The 21198-nt window shown below is 45.6% G+C and overlaps 1 protein-coding gene across 3 annotated transcripts in view; it reads right to left on the reverse strand.

Annotated features, from left to right (window-relative positions):
• The window catches only part of XPNPEP3 (X-prolyl aminopeptidase 3), a 133771-nt gene that overhangs the window by 20593 nt on the left and 91980 nt on the right, over nucleotides 1–21198 (reverse strand). For all 3 annotated transcript variants that reach the window (XM_033935084.1, XM_033935083.1, XM_033935082.1), the window contains 2 exons: nucleotides 18717–18900; nucleotides 5297–5417 (listed from right to left, as the gene is read on the reverse strand). In XM_033935084.1, the coding sequence (XP_033790975.1) occupies nucleotides 5297–5417; nucleotides 18717–18900 (305 nt within the window). The remainder of the gene's footprint in view (nucleotides 1–5296; nucleotides 5418–18716; nucleotides 18901–21198) is intronic.

A 21198-nucleotide genomic window follows, 5' to 3' on the forward strand; every position in this document is an offset into this window, starting at 1 on the left:
CGAGTCCACACGTAGCCGACCTGGAAGACTTCCCCCAACGTCAGAGCTGACGTTGGAGGAATGCTTCTCATCACATATGTGCAGCGTGCAGGGCCCACTGCCCTGTGATTGTGAAGAAGTGCTGCTCTGAGTAACATCGGGAGAGGTGGTGAGATGGTTCTGGCATGCGCCTCACATGCCACAGAGTGGAAAGAAGGAAGCAGCGAGTCTTGCGGGAGGGGGCAAAACGGGAGGGAGCAAGCAAGCGGGCATGCTTGCATTGTAATTAGGAGGAAGCAGTTGGGACGTGAGAGGGGCACAGGACGTGTGTGCGTTTTTGAACACAGAAGGCAGGGAAAAGAAGAGAGGAGCAACATTAATGGAAAGAGAACAGATTGGCTGCTTGAGTTGGGCTATTTTGTTGTTTTGTTTTGGGGTTTTTTTTTTTTTTGGGGGGGGGGTGTTCCTGTACATTGTACAACAAGGCAAGGAAGGAAGGGAAATTATCTAGAGGCCTTTGCTTTTTATAGCAAGATAGTTAGCTAGTTTTGACATCCATAACTTGTGGAATGGCATAAACTTGGGAGAGAGGATGGAGGAAGGGATGGAAAGTGATGCTGAGATGGGGGAGAGAATAGAAAGGAAGAATTGGGCTTGAGTGTGTCAGTTAGAGGGAAAGAAATGGAGTACAAGGGGAATGGAAGAAAGGAGAATTTTTGATCATAGGGAGGGAGTGAGGTACAGATTAAAGGGAAGAGAAAGATGAGAGGGAGAAATGTTGTGGTGGAAAGGGAACAGTGGGACAGATTGAAAAGGATGCAAGAGGGAGGAATGTTGGACATAGTGGTGAAGGGAATGGAGGGAGAGATATGGCATGGTGCTGGAGAGGGGTGATAGAAGGAGAAATGTTGGGCATGGGGCTGGTGGGCAGGCACGAAAGATGAGAAAGGGATAAATTCTGGTCCATGGTAGGAGAAACCAATAGACAGCAACAGAAGAATTTACAGAATATAGGAAAGCAGAAAAAAGAAACTGGGACCAACTTTATGGAAAAATAAGTCTCCAAAAACAACAAAGGTAAAAAACGGAATTTGTTGACTAAAATATGTTAGCTTTGGGAAATTTATATAGCAGATGTCTTTGTATTATGTTCAAAAGAAAAGGAAATGCATTTCTGGCTTTCCACCACCACCATCCTCCAGAGATGCCCAGAACTCCCCTCCACTAAGCACAGCAATCGCTGGCAGCATCCATGAGCCACTGAGGTGCCAGCATCTGTGACTCAGGGATGCTACTGCTTCCTGCCAAGCTTGGCAAAAGGGACACCCAGCCAACTGCAAAGGAAGTCCTCAGCTGACAGCTTGGGGGTTCTCATCAGCTGAGATTTTATATTTACATTAGAGACTCTGGTAGAAACCCATTTACAAAGTATGTATTCTTCCCAATTAACATTTCCAAATTAATAGAAGTGTCTTTGCTTATTTGTAAATGGGTCTCTACCAGAGCCTTTAATTCAGTAGCATAATTAAATGAAATTACTATTTCTGAAGTTTATGGGAATGGAGGGGATTCCTCACAGGGACGGAGGGATTCCTCGCGGGGATGGGTGGGATTTTAGTGGGGACGGGTGGGATTTCTGTCCCCGCGCAACTCTCTAGTAGGGGTCCTTCGTGTCAAGTTAGCCATTTTGGAAATGTTTGCAATTTTCATGGTTTCCTGATTGAGGGGAAGATTCTCAAAACATTAATGTGGTCGCTAAACCGGTTCCAGGTGGTTTAGCATTCATGTATTTTAGTTGTGGATTATCAAAATGGCTTTTTGTGGTCTTTTGCAAGCTTCCTAGCAGTCTTTGACTCTGCCATGCAAATGTTTTACAATAAGGTCATTAATATTTAAATGAGTACTCCAGGCGATTCTCTATTATCGCTGGGTGATTCCCTAATCTCGCTGTCCTACATTTGTGAGCAAAATTTTCTAGCAAGTCTGAGCTGTTGTAGCCTTACTTTCTGGTCAATGTCCGAGCATTGATTGGCTCAGACATTGACAGGAAAGTAAGGCTTGACAGGTCAGATCTGCTAGAAAATTTTGCCAGTCAAGCAACCCCCCCCCCCCCCGACACCAGGAGGAATGCCCACTCCTGCTGCTGTCGTTAAGCAATCCCCCCACCACCAGCAGTGGGAAGGATGCCCACTCCCCTCCCACTGCCACACCCCTGATGCCCCTCCCTTACCTTCTTAACGAAGGGTGGCCAGAGGGATGCCTGTATTCACCGCTCAAAATGGCAGGCCTTTCCTCCCTGGTGCATTCTGGGATGTGCCGGGGAGGGGCCTAAAGCCCCTCCTATAGCATCTGGGCCTCCCGGAATCTTAGGCTCAATTTTCAGTGCATTCTGGGATGCAAAGGGAGAGGCCTAAGATTTTGATTGGCTAGATCCCTTAGGCCACTCCCATGGGTGGGGGGGGAGGGCTAGGGCGGGTGGGCTGGGGATGCCTGCTATGTTTGGGGGGATGGGGTTCTAGCAAGAGGGACTGGACATCCCTCTTGCCGGTGATGTATGGGGTGTTCTAGCAGGAGAGCATGGGCATGTACATTGCCGGCGATGTACAGGGAGGGGGGAGGGTTCCGGCAGGAGGGACTGGGCATTTTTCCTGCCGGCAATGTATGAGGGGAATGGCCGGCCACTAAATTTATCACGGTAGGGAGATCCCTTGCTGCGATAAGCTCAGCGGCAACTCGATTCTCTAATCGGCACCGGTGACATGGATGTCGGTTAGAGAATCAGGTTATTAGGTGGGCTTAAGTGCAATTCTCTATAAAATTCCCATGTGCAATTCTCAAAAACCACTTAGGTGGCTTCTGAGATTGGGCATCCTATACAGAATCCAGGCCTAAGTGTCTTCTTTTGCATACGCAGACAGAGGTCATAGTGAATGTCTTGATGATCAGGTCCTAGAAACAGAACATACCAATTATAGGGGGTCAAAGCCTGAAATGGTCTTACATTGAGTAGTGGTATATTTTTGAAGGCACTTGACATCCTCTTTGACATGAAACGAAAAATGGCCAATGTAAAGTCAAAAGGCTCAATGGTCTGAAAGCTCGAGTGAAAAGTATACCAAAAACTGTTGACACTTCCTGGGACGAAAAATATCTCGACGTGGCCCAAAGGCCAAAAAATCAAAAGTGAAGAAAATTTAACCAAATTCAAAGGAATGAATGACTAAAATATAGATAAAAATTAAGGATTATGAAGTACAATAAAATGAAACTGGGAAAGCACAAAAAAGATATCTACCGTATTTTTCGCTCCATAAGACGCAGCTGGCCATAAGACGCACCCACCTGTACATAAGAACATAAGAATTGCCGCTGCTGGGTCAGACCAGTGGTCCATCGTGCCCAGCAGTCCGCTCACGCGGCGGCCCTCTGGTCAAAGACCAGCGCCCTAACTGAGACTAGCCTTATCTGCAGACGTTCTGGTTTAGCAGAAACTTGTCTAACTTTGACTTGAATCCCTGGAGGGTGTTTTCCCCTATGACAGACTCCGGAAGAGCGTTTCATTTTTCTATCACTCTCTGGGTGAAGAAGAACTTCCTTACGTTTATACGGAATCTTTCCCCTTTCAATTTTAGAGAGTGCCCTCTCGTTCTCCCTACCTTGGAGAGGCTGAACAACCTATCTTTATCTACTAAGTCTATTCCCTTCAGTACCTTCAATGTTTCGATCATGTCCCTTCTCAATCTCCTCTGTTCGAGGGAGAAGAGGCCCAGTTTCTGTAATCTTTCACTGTATGGCAACTCCTCTAGCCCCTTAACCATCTTAATCGCTCTTCTCTGGACCCTTTCGAGTAGTACCATGTCCTTCTTTATGTACAGCGACCAGTAGAGGAAGAAAAACCAAGAAAAACACAATTCTGAACCAAATGGTGTGCACTGTACCCTGTCCCCCCCTCTGGTGGTCTAATAGTAGGCTGGGACAGGATACTGGGCATGTCTCGTGGTGGGCATGTCCAGTGGCAGCCGGCCCCCAGCCCCAAGGCAGCCAGCCAGCCAGCCCCAAGGTAGCCAGCCAGCCCTAAGCCAGCCTTCCATCTACCCAGTCACCACAAAATAAGGAAAGTCTGCTGCTTCAGCCTTACCCCATTCCCAGAGCTGCAGGCCTATGTCCAACTCATAGGGGAGAGTATGGCACAGTGGTTAAAGCTATAGCCTCAGCACCCTGGGTTGTGGGTTCAAACCCACGCTGCTCCTTGTGACCCTGGGCAAGTCACTTAATTCCCCCATTGCTCCAGGTACATTAGATAGATTGTGAGCCCGCCAGGACAGACAGGGAAAAATGTTTGAGTACATGAATAAATTCATGTAAACCGTTCTGAGCTCCCTTGGGAGAACGGTATAGAAAATGGAATAATAATAAAAAATAAAATCCCCCCTCCTGGCCCCCACGCTTTTCTGTACTTACTGATCTGTATCACTGCTGCAACTCTGCCGATGAAAAAACAAAAACGCTGGACTGGACTGGTGGCTGGGCACTCCCGAGAACGGAGGCACTTCTCTGGGCATAATGACGGAGGCACATTACTGCTGGGAATCCCATCTTCACAAATTGCTCCTGTTTGCCAAAGGAAGAATGCTGGATACAGGTGGCTAGGAACTTCTGAGGATGAAGGCACTTCATTCACCAGCTCTTTTCCGGCAGTGGCATAGCGGTTTACAACACAGGCACATACTTTTTGCATGCCTCCTTGGTCCCGCTCTGCACTCCGAATGGCTGCCATCAATTCTTGCATGACTCACGAGAACTGACGGCAGCCATTAGAGTGCAGTGCTTGACCAAGCAGGCACGCAAAAAGTGCGTGCCTGCCTCGTGCACTGCTCTGCCGCTGCCAGAAAAGAGCAGGAAAACCAAGGCAGGAGTGTAGAAAGCACGCTGGGAGACAGGATGGAAAAAAATAAAAAAAAGGTATGGATTTTAAAAAATATTCGCTCCTTAAGATGCACCCTTATTTCTACCCCCTTTTTGAGGGTGGAAAAATGCATCTTATGGAGCGAAAAATACAGTAAGTTTGATGTGCTGAGGAGAAATTGAAGATACAGCTTTTTAGCTCCACAGAAAACTAAGAACTGATGGTCCTGCAAACCCGACATCGGGCGGGAAGGCACTGGCAAGCATACGGTATAGGCAATGCCTAAACATTTAAGGTGACAGTGCACTTGGCATTGTCCGTACTAGGTTCTGTGGATGATGTCACCCATATAAGATTATGAAGCTGTTTGTCTCAGATAAAAGTTCATTCTGCCCCTGCTTTATCTTTTACCTGGCTCAATGGTGATCACCATGCCTTGCTGCAGTGGTAACGACCTGGATATATCCGGAGTGTCATGGACATCCATCCCCAAGTAGTGGCCCACATGATGGGGGCAATATCTGCGAACTGCCTGAAAGAAAGCCAAAATAAAGAATAGCAGTTTTTTTTCACTCAGTTTTTTCCTGTTTCTTTGGGTGTACAGTTCAGTCAAAGCAAGAACTGGAATATGACATGATGAGTCTTCATGTTCAACCTCCAAGATATCTATTCTCTTAGGGCTAGATTCACCAAAGATAGTGACTCAATCAGTGTTGGCAGATTCTCTGGCGGATTTTCCAACAGTTATCGATACACTACCAAGTTTGCATGCAAATAATTTGCAAGGAGGTGCAAATCATTTGTATGCAAACCCACCAACACAATCGCTCAGTGAGTAATTGACATGCGCAGAGCCCTAACAGTAGTGACAGGGAAGCAGTTTCTTGTCACTGCTGTCAGGGCTTCTGCTTTTTTTTTTTTTAAATGGAACAGATGTTCTGTGTGACTTAAATAATGCACCATCTATCCCATTAAAAAAGCTCTCCCCCCCCGCACTAGCACCCCGAGTCACCATCCCCCTCCCAGAACCCCAAAAAGATGGCTGGAGGGAAGCCCACTCCCTTCTGCCAGGAAAGACCTCCCCATACTCTCGACCCCCTTGAAGAAAAAAGCAGGAGGGATGCTCACTCCCTCCTGCTATGAAGGTGCCTGCCCACACCCCCCCCAAAAAAAAATGGGCAGGAGGGATGCCCCTCTTTCAACCCTCAGCTCACCATTTAAACGGTCCTTAACAGTTTTTAACTGACTTATTCAATCTTTTCTGGGGACTGCTCACACCTTTGGCGCAAGCAAATTAATTTTTACCCCCTTTTTCAACACTCTCGCACATGAACTCTCCCCAGTAAGTCTATAGTATATTATCTATCTTCTTTCAGCTTTCATCTTTCTAATGTCCTAGTGACAGGCAGGCAGGCCTAGTGGCAGGAAGGCCTAGTGGCCTAGGGAAAGCAGGAAGGCCTAGTGGCAGGCAGGCCTAGTGACAGCAGGGCCCCCCCACCCCGAGGCAAGCAGGCAGGACCCCCCTTCCCGAGGCAGGCAGGGCCCCCCCGTACCTTATTTTAGTTCCTCCGGCGGTCCTGCCCTTTGGCTGACTCCCGAACTAGCTGCAGCAGCGTCAGAGCGGGTAAAAGGCAGGTGCAAGCTTTTCGCGCTCCTGCCTTGTCCCGTGTTGCTACGTAAATGCAAAGCGGGACAAGGCAGGAGTGCGAAAAGCTCGCACCTGCCTTTTACACACTCTGACGCTGCTGCAGTTAGTTCGGGAGTCAGCCGGAGGGAAGGTCAGGTCCGCTGGAGGAACTAAATAAGGCAACGGGGGTGTGTGGGGGTGGGTATTTGCTTCATAAGATACACCCTTATTTCCACCCCCTTTTTGGGGGTGGAAAAAGTGCGTCTTATGGAGCAAAAAATACAGTATTCTCTGTATTTTGTTATCTGCTTTGAACCGCTGCCAGTGGGAATTGGCGGAATATAAGAGTTATATAACATAACATTTTGCCTGAGCTATGCACATCTGTATGCATGCACAGATCAGGAACGCCACACACATGGTAAAACATAGTAAGAACAAGGTTTTGAGGCAGAAATTAAACTTTGAAAAAAAACATTGATAAAAATCGAAGATGGCCGGTGAATTTGCGCTTGGCAAAAATAAAGAAAAATCTAAAGATAAAAAATAGCAATTTGGAGTTTGGAGAGATGTGAGACCTGAACCCTAATCTTAGAAACTCTGAAAATTGAGTTTTACTGCATTCCACAGACCACCCCCGAAGCTCCCATAGGAAATAATGTTACACTACAGCTGAATGGAAGAAAGGATTTTCTGCCTCAGAAACTGCTCCAAATGACTAAACTTGAAGATCTTTGGACTGCCAGTCAGATGGATTCAGACTGTAATCTCCGCCCCCACGAAACCACTCCAAGCGACTGGGGGTGGGAAACACAGCCTGTGCCCTGAAACTCGAAGGGACTTTTACTCAGGACGCATAAAGCCTGTGTTTAAACCCTTGATAAAGTCAGAGGGCAAGCAAACTCCCAGGGGAACGGACCTTGAGTTCAAGAAGGATGGTACACAGCAGGCTGCACTGAAGCCACCCAAAAAAAATGAACTTTAAATGAAAAAAAAAAAAAAAAAAAAAAAAGATGCAGAGCAGAAGACTTCTGCATGGATTTATTGCAGAAATTGAAACTGAATTGTAGGGGGCTCTAACTCTCTCTCTCTAAGGTAGGAGGAGCACAAGCTCAGAAAAGTGTTTGGATTTCTGCAACTCCTGGATTGCGGGAAGGGATCGAACACCTAGCGTACTGAATCCGGAAGGTTGTAACTGAAATTCAGAATTAATAAATTCAGAATAAAAGTGTTTTATACCTTTATCTGAGCATTTTATTTTTCTATTTGTTTTGGTTGGGTGTCTCTTTCTGCTTGTCTGGTTTTTTTTCCTGTCCATTTAGCTTTTTTTCTCTCACAATGTTTACCACCTATCTTCCCTCTCCATCCCTATCTGTCATTTCCCCTCTGTATCCCTGTTCATAGCCCTTCCTCCCACCCTCCAAATTCAGCACCTGTCTTCTCAGTAATCTTATCCTCCCCTATTTTTAGCATCTCCCCTCTGTGTTCCTATTTTCTCTCTGTCTAGCATTGCACTTCTGTGTCCCTGTACCTATGCTCCCTCTAATGTCTAATATATCTCATTTCCTCCCACTCCCTATACTTTCTACCCTGGGGCCAGTATCTCTCTTTCTCTCTTCCATCTTCCACATCCCTGCCCACTATCTCTCCTTATTTCCTCTCTGTCTAGCATTGCACTTCTGTGTTCCATGTCTAATATATCTCATTTCTTCCCATACTCCACTCCCCATACTTCCTACCCTGGGGCCAGTATCTCTCTTTCTCCCCCACCTCACTTCCTTGCCCAATATCTCTCCCTCCTGAAGCTAATATCTTTCACTTCTCTCTTCTTCTCCTCCAGTCTCAGTCTTTCTCTACCCTCCCTTGTACTCCCCCTCCTGGTTTTCAACATCTCTCTCCCTCCAACTCCTAGGTCCAGCCCCTATCTTTCCCTCCCCCACCCCAGGGTCAGCACCTCCTTTACCTCACAGGTCCAGCATTTGGCCTCTTTCTTCCCAGTTCCATTGTCCCCTTTCCTTATCCCCCCACTTCCTGGTTCCAATATCCTTACCCTTTCTGTCTCCACCTTCTCCCAGTTCCAGCATATCTATATCTATATCTATTTCTCTCTCTCTCTCCTTTTTTCCCACCCACTGCTAGTGGTAGCTGCACTGCTTCAATTAAATCAGTCTGCCTCAAGGCTTTAAGGCCTTCCCTGTGATGTGTCCCACCCTCATAGAAGCAGGAAGTTTCATCAGAGAGGGTGATATGCATCACAGAGAAGACCTGAAACCTCGAGGCAGGCTGATTTTGCAGTGCCACTACCGGCAGCATTGGGAAAAAGTGAGAGGGACCATGGGAAGGGAGGGAGAGGACAGAAAAGGAAAGAGGAGAGATGCTGGAATCAGGATGGAGATAGGGAGAGAGATGAAGTGGCCATAACCCAGTGAGAGTCAGGACAGACGCTTAGTCTCCCCAAGTCTTTTATAATGGATGCTTATGTGCAGGGAGGCTCTTTTACCGAGTTCAGACATCATAGAAACATAGAAAGATGATGGCAGAAAAGGGCTATAGCCCATCAAGTCTGCCCACTCTACTGACCCACCCCATTAAGTCTGAGTACTAATGACCTAGTTCCTTAACTCGACCCTCGTAAGGATCCCACTAGGGCATCCCATTTATTCTTAAAGTCAAGCACGCTGGTGGCCTTGATCACCTGCTCTGGAAGCTTGTTCCAGTGATCTACAACTCTTTCTGTGAAGAAATACTTCCTTACGTCACTATCGAATTTCCCTCCTCTGAGTTTGAGCGGATGCCCCCTTGTGACCGAGGGTCCTTTGAGAAAGAAGATGTCTTCTTCCACCTCGACACGTCCCGTGATGTATTTAAATGTCTCAATCATGTCCCCCCTCTCCCTGCGTTCCTCTAGAGTGTAGAGCTGCAATTTGTTTAGTCTTTCTTCATACGAGAGACCCTTGAGCCCCGAGATCATCCTAGTGGCCATCCGCTGAACCGACTCAACTCTAAGCACGTCTTTACGGTAATGTGGCCTCCAGAATTGCACACAGTACTCCAGATGAGGTCTCACCATGGTTCTGTACAGTGGCATTATGACTTCAGATTTGCGGCTAACGAAGCTTCTATGGATACATCCCATAAGTTGCCTTGCTTTGGATGAGGCCTTCTCCACTTGTTTGGCGGCCTTCATGTCTGCACTGATGATTACTCCCAAGTCTCTTTCTTCTGAAGTCCTAGTTAGTGTTTCTCCATTTAAGGTGTAAGGTTTGCATGGATTTCTGCTACCAAAATGCATAACCTTACATTTCTTAGAGTTGAAGCCCAGCTGCCATGTCGAGGACCAGTTTTCCAACGTAAGCAGATCCTGCGTCATACTATCCTGCAGATTGCTTTCACTTACTATATTACATAGTTTGGCGTCATCAGCGAATAGAGTTACTTTACCCTGAAGCCCTCGGGTCAAGTCCCTTATGAATATGTTAAAAAGGAGTGGACCCAGGACCGAGCCCTGTGGCACTCCGCTGGTCACCTCCGATGTCTCAGAGAGGGTGCCGTTGACCACCCCCCTCTGACGTCTTCCACTCAGCCAATCATTGACCCATGCAATTAGTGTCTCACCTAACTCCATCGATTTCATCTTGTTTAATAGTCTACGGTGTGGGACGCTGTCGAAAGCCTTACTGAAATCCAAGTACACTATGTCCAGAGACTCTCCCTAGTCTAGCTTTCCTGTTACCCAATCAAAGAAGCTGATAAGATTGGATTGGCATGACCTACCCCTAGTGAATCCATGTTGACTAGGATCCCTTAGATTCCCCTCATCCAAAATCGTGTCTAATTTACATTTAAGTAGTGTTTCCATGAGTTTACACACTATTGATGTGAGACTCACTGGTCTGTAATTCGCAGCCTCCGCTCTGCAGCCTTTTTTGTGCAGAGGAACGACGTTAGCTGTTTTCCAGTCCAGGGGGACTCTCTCCGTACTTAGGGAGAGATTGAAGAGCATGGCTAACGGTTCCGCCAGGACATCGCACAGCTCTCTGAGCACTCTTGGGTGCAATTTGTCTGGTTCCATGGCTTTGCTCACCTTGAGTCTTGACAGTTCGCTGTAAACATCAGCTGGTGAGAACCCAAAATTCTGAAATGGGTCTTCCTTGCTTGGCTTTGCTTCCAGCTGTGGCCCGTGTCCAGGTGCCTCGCAGGTAAAGACTGAGCAGAAGTAATCGTTCAGTAGTTTGGCTTTTTCGGAATCTGTTTCCACATAATTCCCGTCTGCTGTTCTAAGGCGTACTATCCCGTTTGTGTTCTTCTGCCTGTCACTAATATACCTGAAGAAGGATTTGTCCCCTTTCTTAATATTCTTTGCTAGAATTTCTTCCACTTGAAGTTTGGCCTCCCTGACTGCTGTTTTGACTGCTGCAGACCTTGTCTTGTATTCAATGTTAGCTTCTTTCTCCCCGGTGCGTTTGTATTAAATAAATGCTCTTTTCTTGTCCTTGACTAGGTGTGAGACCTCATCAGTGAACCAAAGGGGTTTCTTCTTTCTTTGTTGTTCATTTACCGATTTTATAAGCAGATAGTTGCTTCGTGTCGTGTCCTTTTCAGTGTTGACCACATAGCTTCCACATCATCCGTTGTTTCTTGAGCCTGTAGCGTCTGGTGGATGAAATCACCCATGCTTGCGAAGTCAGTGCCCCGGAAATTGAGTACCCTCATTTTTGTTTGTGATCTAGGGAAGCCCTTTCTAAGGTTGAACCATACCATGTTATGGTCACTGGTTGCCAGCGTTTCTCCCACCGAGACTTCCGTGACGCTTTCCCTGTTCGTAAGTACCAGGTCCAGGATGACCTGGGCCCTAGTGGGCTCTAGTACCATTTGTTTGAGCTGTACTCCCTTCATGGACGTTAATATCCTCCTGCTACTACAAGTTGTTGCTGAGAATGTGTTCCAGTCTACATCAGGCATGTTGAAGTCCCCTAGCAGGACAACGTCCTCCCGTAAGGTGATATTCTCAATGTCTTCAATTAATTCTGTGTCCTTGTCCTCCGATTGTCTTGGAGGTATGTATACCACACCAAGGTATAGGCATTTCTCTCCGCCTCTGGCCAAGTTTACCCAGATGGATTCCCCAGTGTACTTGACATCTGTGATCCTAGTTGTCTTGATGTTCTCTTTGATGTAAAGTGCTACCCCACCTCCCAACTTACTCTCTCTATCTTGGAGAAGCAGGTTGTATCCTGGTATAGTTATATCCCACCCATGAGAGTCTGTGAACCATGTTTCGGATATTGCTACCACGTCTAGGTCTGCATTTACTATTTCTGTTTCTAGTTCTAGAAATTTATTCCCTAGGCTGTGTGCATTTACATACATAGCTCTCTACTCCACATCCTGCAATAACTGCCAAAGTAGTGCACACTATTCTGGAAGCTAAATAGGGGACAAGTTAGGAGGTGGAAAGTGGGTATTCCTGTGCTAAATAGCACATTCACATTAGTCCGTGCTAACTGGTTAGCACAGAATTACTGTGTGAGCCCTTATTACCTAAAAATGGGTGGCAGTAAGGCACATATTCTATAAATGGTGCCTTACCAGCATCTAAGTTAAGAGGGAAATGCCATTTAAGAGTTTTTTTTAAAAGAGATTTCCAGGAGCTTACAGGTGCCTAAAAAAACAGCGCTGGAATCACACCTCCAGAGGTGCCTACCAGCGCATAATGCCACTATATTACATTACATTAGTGATTTCTATTCCGCTGTTACCTTGCGGTTCAAGGCGGATTACAAAAAGGATCTATCTGGCCATTTCCAGAGGAATTATATAGTTAGGGAGTAGTCAACTTGGTTCATAGGGATGAAGTAGTTCTTGTGGCGTTAGGTTGTTTTAGAGAGTGGGGAAGCGTTAGGTTGGTTTTGATTTTTAATAGTATGGTTTTTATTTCTTTTCTAAATGTTCTATAGTCAGGGGTCGTTATCAGCAAAGTAGAGAGTTGGCGGTCTAATCTCGCAGCTTGTGTGGCCAGGAGGCCATTATAAAGTTTTTTCCATTTGACTTCTCTGATTGGGGGGTATGTGAATGGAGCATGGGTTCTCCTTTGTCTGGTTGAGGCGGTTCGGATTAAACGGTTGTTTAGAAGAATCCTTATCCTGTACACTATTCTATGTGGCCCAAAGCCAAAGAAGATTTCTGCGAATTCGTCCTACACAATTCAATTGGCCCTAACTACAACATACACCTGGACGAAGAAAACAATACAGACACAAAAGAGCTTAAAAACTTTCTATCTCTACTCAACTACAACCTCCCCATACCCACACAAACTCACGAAAAAGGCCATCATTTAGATTTGGTTGCCATGTCCACAAAGGAAATCATTGACCCAATCATCTCTCTGCCTGAAGGCACCTGGTGTCATGACATCTGGTCTGACCACTTCACTTATTATTTTAAATTAATCTGGTTGCACCGAAAATCCAAAACACGTACGATAATGAAAAAAGAACATCACACAAGAGGTTATATTAATCCAGAAGAATACTGGTCACAATACGAACTGCAGACAGAGATAGAGGAAGGAGTAGATTTCTGGGACCACTGGACGACAACCAGCACATCCATTTTAGATAAAATTACCCCTATACATAAAAGCAAAAGCAATGCAAACAAATACAACAAATGGTTCAACACCGAACTACTAAAAATGAAACAACTAGCTAGGCGACTAGAAAGAATTTGGAAAAAAACAGGAGAACTGGCAGACCGCAACAAATGGAGAACCAACATAAAAACCTACAAACAACTGATAAAAGACAAACGTAAAGCGTTCTACTCCACCAAAATCAACCTATCCTGCAATGATTCACAAGGAATCAACACAAAAGAGTTGTTCAACCTAATCACAAATCTATTTGACACCACTCGCTACACCATACCTGTGCACAACACGAAGCTACCCTCTGCGAAAGACCTAGCGCTACATTTTGATTCTAAAATTAAAAACCTAAGAAATAACTGTGTAAGAAATAACTGCGTAATAAAAATCCCTAGTGATCACCTAATAGCTAACTTACAAGACAATGAAATACCAACAAACATGACCTGGAGTTCCTTTCATGATTTAGAATGGAATAACTACACCAAACTATACAACAAATACTCTAAATCTCACTGCGTCCTGGACACGTGCCCCCCGGAGATTATGAAAGCGGCGCCATTAGAATTTAAACTATCACTGCTACACTACCTAGCCCACAACATAAAAAATGGGAATTTCCTCACTAACAACGGTCACATAATAATAACCACAATCCCAAAAAACCGAAAAGAATCTTCAGCGCTAATAACCAACTACAGACCTATAGCATCTATACCATTTATTGTAAAAATCATGGAGGGATTGGTTCACACCCAATTGATGGAATATCTTAATCAATTCTCTCTCCTGCATGAAACTCAATCCGGCTTTAGACCTTTATTCAGTAAGGAGACGGTTATTGCTGCTATCTTAGACTATTTGCGCCTATTATTTAGCAAGGGCCACAATGCCTTGATCATGCAATTTGATATGAGCTCTGCATTCGATCTGGTAGACCATGGGAAAATGCTACAATGCCTAGACGCCATTGGAATCAGGGATGAAGTGTTGAACTGGTTTCGTGGCTTCCTTACATCCCGTATCTACCAGGTACGCTTCAACTATGATCACTCCGATACCTGGAGCAACTCATTCGGGGTACCACAAGGGTTATCGCTTTCCCCATTGCTTTTCAATGTCTACATATCCTCATTGGGCGTGCGACTAACCCAACTAGGGATAAAACTATTCAGTTACGCAGATGATTTTATGATCATCATCCCATTCACTAACTATCTCGGAAACCATTCCCAAGGCATCCGATGCCATAAACGAGATGGAACAATGGATGACAGATTTCAAGCTCAAACTTAATCCAGAAAAAACAAAATTCTTTGTTGCCTCTCCTCACCTGCTTGACAATAAAATCCCACTATGCATCAATGAACTCAATTACCCTATTCAGCCCACCATGAAGATACTAGGGGTAACCCTGGATCAATGCCTAACCATGAAAGACCAGGTGGACTCCGTAATCAAAAAGGGTTTTTTCACTCTCTGGAAACTCAGATCCATTAAATCTTATTTCGATACGTCAGCATTCAGAATCCTAGTGCAATCCCTCGTACTAAGTCAACTTGACTACTGCAACATAGCCTATTTAGCAATCTCCCAAAAGAATATGCGACGTCTTCAAATAATGCAAAATGCTGCGGTCAGACTTATCTTCGGACTGAAGAAATTCGATCATGTGACACCTTACTACCGGCAGTTGCACTGGCTGCCGAAGGAAGCACGTGTAAAGTTTAAATTCGCCTGCCTCTGCTTCAAAGTATTATATGGACTAGCCCCCAAATACATAACGGACCTTTTCTCTTTTTCCACCAACAAACGTAAGAGAAGCACACATTCAAACTTCGTTTCCCCTTCAATCAGAGGTTGCAAACTGAAAAAACACCATGATCACCTTCTCTCACACCAAGCAGCCTTATGGGGTAAAGACCTAGATCAACTGCTTTCGCCCACTACCTACGAGGAATTTAGGAAGCGCCTAAAAACACACCTATTCCTGAAATACCTAAACAACTGACCTACTCTTCTCTCTCTCCACTCTTAAGTCCGCCTAAAACTCCATGGCTCTATGATATATATAAATTGTTACTGTTATCATAGCGTAATTTACGCTGTATTTTTTGAATTGCACGGCCTTTCCCTAACAGGCCCACTTGGACATTTCTTCCAATCTGTATACCATATACTCTCACTCAACAAATTTATATATCTATAATTTTGCATCCTTAATGTTTATGCACTCGGTATTTCCTCTATCTGCACATTGTAACTCGCTGAATGTCCAGCATTCTTGATTGTAAACCGCCTAGAAGTCGCAAAATTGTGGCGGTATAGAAGAATAAAGTTATTATTATTATTATATTGGGCTGTTTCCGTTCATGGTTTTAAATAGAAGACAGTAAAACTTGAATTGTATTCTTGCTTGAATTGGTAGCTAGTGTGAGTGGAGATACGCCTCGGTGATGTGGTCATGTTTTCTCAGAGAGTAGATGAGCCTCAGGGCTGTGTTCTGGATTGTTTGCAGTTGTTTAATCATGGTCGCGGGGCAGGGTAGATAGAGAATGTTACAATAGTCTAGTAGACCCAGCATTAGGGCTTGAATTAGGATCCGGAATTGAGTTTTGTCGAAGAATTTTCGCACTTGTCTTAGGTTTCTCATGATTGCAAAGGATTTCTGCATTATTTTGTTGATTTGTGGTTGCATGGTACAGCACCTGTCAATCGTCACTCCCAGTAGTTTTAGAGTGGTTTGCATGGGGAATGTGGTTGAGTTGATTACTAGGTTTGTAATGGATGGTGACTTATTGTTTTCTAGGAGAATGAATTTTGTTTTTTCCGAGTTTAGTTTCAATTTGTGGCCTTTCATCCAATATGTTATTGTTTCTAATGTTTTATGTATAGTGTCTGTCATGGAGGGTCTTAGTTGATCAAAAGGGAGAAGAATGATGATGTCGTCTGCATAGCTGTAGGAGATTACGTTTGATTTATCTAGACAGGTGCCGAGGGACACGATGTAGAGGTTGAAGAGTGTGGGGGATAAAGGGGATCTCTGAGGTACACCGCAGGGATTGGACCAGGGTTCTGACTTTTCGTTGCTTGATTTTAATCTGTAGGATCTGGTCTTTAAGAATCCTTGGAACCATGTGTGCACTTTATCAGTGATACCAATTGCATCCAGAATTTATAGAAGAATGTTATGATCAACCAGATCAAACGCTGCAGATAGATCTAGTTGTATGAGGAATATTTTTTTTCTTGTACTGAGATGTTGTCTAGTTGTGTCCAGGAGGGATCCTAATAGTGTTTCAGTGCTATAATTGGTTCTGAAGCCAGATTGTGTATGGTGGAGTATGTTGTGGTCTTCTAGATAGTCAGTGAGGAATTTGGCTACTAGGCCTTCCATGATTTTGACATAAAGAGGTATTGATGCTATGGGTCTGTAGTTGGAAGGTTGATCCGTTACTCCTTTAGGGTCTTTTAGGATAGGGGTGACAATGATTTCGCTGAGGACTTGTGGGAAAAGGCCGTCTGTGAGCAGTGTTTGCATCCATTGTAGGAGGAGAGAGCGGAATTTGATACTGGCGTTTTTTAGTAGATATGGAGGGCAATGGTTTAGGTCACAGGCTGCATGACTGTATTTTTTGTAGAGTTTGTTGAAGTCTGACCATTGTATAGTGGGGAAGAGGGACCAGGTTCTATCTGCTGCTGTAGATTCTTTGTCTGAGGGGGTTATAGTGATCTCGTCTAGGAGAGTTGGGTTTCCAGCAAGGTTGGTCCTGGCATTTGTGATTTTATTTTTGAAGTGTTCTGCTAGTGTGGTGGCTGAGAGGGGAGGGGTGTTATCAGTGGTCAGGTAAGGTTTGGTGTCTGTGAGTTCTTTCAGTATTTGGAATAGTTTTTTTTGGGTTTCTCTGCCTATTAGGTTGGTGTAGTATGTCTTTCTTTTGTCTTTTAATTGTAGCTTGTATTGTAGGATGAGTATTTTTCATGCGATTTTTGTGGGTTCTTGGTTGGTTTTCCTCCATTTCCTTTCGAGTCGTCTGCATTTTCTTTTGAGTAGGAGTAGTTCGTTGTCAAACCATTTGTCAGATCGTCTGTTGATTCTGTTTTTTGTTTGCATTGGGGCTAGTTCATTTATTGTGGCTTTACTTAAGCTGCTCCATTGTGAAATGAAGTCTTTGGGGTTAGATTCTTGGATTAATTCATCTGTTTTTGACCAGAATTTGGAGGGGTCGATATGTTTACTCGAGTTGTAGGTTGATTTTTAGGATTTTGGTTTGGATTTGTTTTTGGCCCAGTTGATATTGAAGGAGTATGTGTATTGGTCTGACCATAGTGAACGAAACCACTTTCCATTTGATGTCTGAATATCTGGGAGAAAGGGCTGTAGCGTCATGAAGGCTGTGATGTCGATTTGGTGACCTTTTTCATGGGTGGCTTGTGGGTCTAGGATCTTGCATGTTAAGGCTTCGAGAAAAGATAGTAGGTTTTCTACTTGTTTGGAAGAGTGATCCTCGAGATGTAGGTTTAGATCTCCTAGGATAAGGTTGTATGGGGTCAATAGTGAATTTCGGTATATGAAATCTTCGAATTCTGATTTTGCAGTGTTCCAGTTTCCTATATAGCATAGCATGCATGTCATGGATTCTTTTAGAGTGGAGCATGAGAGCTGGCAAGCTAGAAGGTCCATGTAAGAAGTGGATATTTTGTCTTGTGTGTTGACGTTAAGTGATTTTCTGATTATAATGGCTAGACCTCCTCCTCTTTTTTGTAGTCTTTTGGGCAGATTTCAGTAATCCTGGGGTCTTCGTCTGATGTTAGCCAGGTTTCTGTGAGGAATAGGTAGTCTATGCTCTCGTTTTTTATCCGGTCTTTTATGTGTTCTGTTTTTGGGCCAATGGCTCTTATGTTGAGGTAGGCACAAGTGAGAGTGGTGAATTCTGTTTGTGGACCAGCTGTTGATAAAGGGTATATGAGTGTTCTTGGGTAGGTGTAAGGTTTGGACTTGGGGAGGTGAGAAGGTCTTCCTTTCCATGTTGGAAGTGGCATTAGATGCCAGAGGGCGCCTCCATAGCTGCGATTCACATCAAAAGGTAGGCGCTGGAAAGGTAAGCCTTGAAAACCTTGGCCTTTATTTCTGGTGCTTACCTTTGCTGGAGAAGTGATTCTCTAAATGGTGCTGTCATGACTGACATGCTATCGGTGGCCGCTTTTAAGTTGGCTGCCAACAACAGCGCCGTTTAGAGAATCCTGGCTAAATGCTCACATGGTAGTTTTTTTACTGGTTGCGCACTAATGGCAACATTAGTACATGGCCATTAAAACACAAAATAGAATATTGGCTGTTTTATGCCTGCGATAAAAATGACTTTAGTGGTCTGAAAGACCCACATAAGGCACACTAAGGCCAGTTTTGCCACAGCTTAGTAAAACAACTGTTTGGTTTATAGTGCACAAATTTGAAACTAGCTTATTAAAAATTGCACACAAGAAACATTTTGCACACATAGCCTGGCAAAAATGAGAAAGAAAGCACATTGCCTGTAAGCACAGAGAATTACCTTGAACAGGTGACTTTCAATGTAGTATTTTGGCAGGATTCCCAACTCCATCAGTTTCTGTCCAATTAATGTCAACATCAGGCTATAAATGTTCTCCAGGCTCATACCCACTGTGCACTGGATGAGGCAGGCCTTCTGTACATCCAGCACTGCCTGGTAAAGCGCTGCCTGAGGCTTAGTAAACCTTAGAAATGGAAAACAAATCTAAATCACACAGCACACATATTACAGTCCTATTACCCCGATACAGAATAAATACAGATGTCATCTGCAAGCCTTCTTCCCAGGAACTTTCATGCTGCTCCTACAACTTCAGAGTTAAATATAATATGTATATATATCACATATAACATGTTAAATATAAAACATATAACATGTATATATATATATCTAATATAATAAAATGCTAGGCCGCGCATGCGCACTAAAAAAAACGTGTTCCCTGATCTGTCGGGTTTTTTTTAGTGCGCATGCGCGGGTTGTACGTCACCAAACTCGGCAACGCAAGCCATGTCCGCCGTCGGCCTCAAGCTCCTGGGGGCCGGCGGCTTGAGTCGCCCAGCCGGTGCTGAGTCTCCCCCACTCCCACTTCAGCTGGCACGGACGGTTTGAGAATGAGGGAGAGAACAACGCAGCCAGACGGACCGCGGGAAGGGAAAGGGGGGGAGGGTTTCGAGGGAGCCGGCTGGCCGCATAAATTATTTTAATTTGAAATCTGCCGCCGTCGCCGCGGCTCCTCTCTCATCTTCCGACATAATATAAGTGCAGCTCATGAGAGGAGCCGCGGTGGCGGCTTTGAAAACGGCTCCCTTAGTTCGCTGCATTTTTTTTTTAAGTTTAAAACTGCCGCCGTGGCTCCTCTCACGATCCCGGCCTGTGTCAGAGAAGGCTTCCGACGCAGGCCGGATCGTGAGAGGAGCCGTGTAGGCATCTTTAAACTTAAAAAAAAATCCAGCAAAGAACTAAGGGAGCTGTTTTATCTCCATGCTGCTACGAAGGAACAGGTGAGGGGGAGGGAAATGCTGATGCTGATGCACAGGGAGCAGGCAGGCATGGCAGGCAAGCAGGGGAAGAGGGAAAGGGGCTGCTTTGGGGGTAGGGGTGTGCTGGGGGCACATAGCAGTCATGGGCAGGGGATCACAGAACAGGCAGGCATGGCTCAACAAGGGGAGAGGGAAAGGGGTGAGGGGTTTCCTAGGCCAGACAGCAATCATAGGGGGGAAACAGAAAGGGGCCACGGAGCAGGCAGGCATGGCACAAAAGGGGGCAGGGGCATTGGGAAACGGGGCTGCTTTGGGGGGAAGGGTGTTCTGGGGGCACACACCAATCATGCCGGGGAAGAGAAGGGGGCCACAGAGAGATAGGCAGGCATGGCGCAAGACAGAGACACAGACAGAAAGAATGACAGACAGACAGACAGCATCCAAGCACAGAGAGAGAAAGGAAAAAAAAAACCAGTCGTCTACTCTAGCACCTGTTGCACAGGGGGAGAACGAAAGAGATGCTGATGGACAGGGAGTTGAAGAAAAGGAACGGAGGACTAATGTTGGACAGGGGGAGAAGGAAAGAGGTGCTGCTGGACAGGGGGGAGGTAAAACAAAGGGAGAAGGGCTGCTGCTGCATAAGGAGAGCAGTGAAGGGGTGGTGGTGGACACAGGGGAGGTAAAAGGAAGGGAAAATGGACAGGGGGAGCAGGCAAGGGGTGGTGATGGACAGCCAAGGAAAAAGAAAGGCAGAAAGAAAAAAAGCGGCTAAGGAGAGAGAGAGAAAGAAATAAAGACAGACACACACACATATGTTCTAGCCAGTGTTCCCGCTAAGGTGCGCTGGCCTGCGCGCGCGCACAAAATATTACATCGCAGCGCAAAGTTTCTCTTCACAGCGCACACACGCGTCGCAAAGGTAAGGGGAGGTAAGGTAAGGGGACGCATTGGGGGGATTGCACTTCCCCACAATTGCCATGCTTCGGTTCCTCTTCTTCCCTCCTTCCCCCCCCCCCCCCCCCCGCGGGACCCTGCGGCACCATCAACTCTTACTCCCTCTAATGTCGGCCCTGCAGCTCCAGACTTCCTCGCACCTTCTCCCCTCCCCCTTTGGATCGCTATTATTTTAAATGTTATAGCCGCGGAGCTGTATCCATCAGTGGAGATGTCTAACCTCGGCCTGCCCCGGAACTCTTACTGCAACAGTGACTTCCTGTTCCTGCCTAGACGGGCGGCTGCTGCAGTAAGAGTTCCGGGGCAGGCCGAGGTTAGACATCTCCACTGATGGATACAGCTCCGCGGCTATAACATTTAAAATAATAGCGATCCAAAGGGGGAGGGGAGAAGGTGCGAGGAAGTCTGGAGCTGCAGGGCCGACATTAGAGGGAGTAAGAGTTGATGGTGCCGCAGGGTCCCGCGGGGGGGGGGGGGAGGAAGGAAGGAAGAAGAGGAACCGAAGCATGGCAATTGTGGGGAAGTGCAGAGCTGCAGGGAAGAGT

This window comes from Geotrypetes seraphini, chromosome 2 (assembly GCF_902459505.1).
Source record: "Geotrypetes seraphini chromosome 2, aGeoSer1.1, whole genome shotgun sequence".
Lineage (NCBI taxonomy): Eukaryota > Metazoa > Chordata > Amphibia > Gymnophiona > Dermophiidae > Geotrypetes > Geotrypetes seraphini.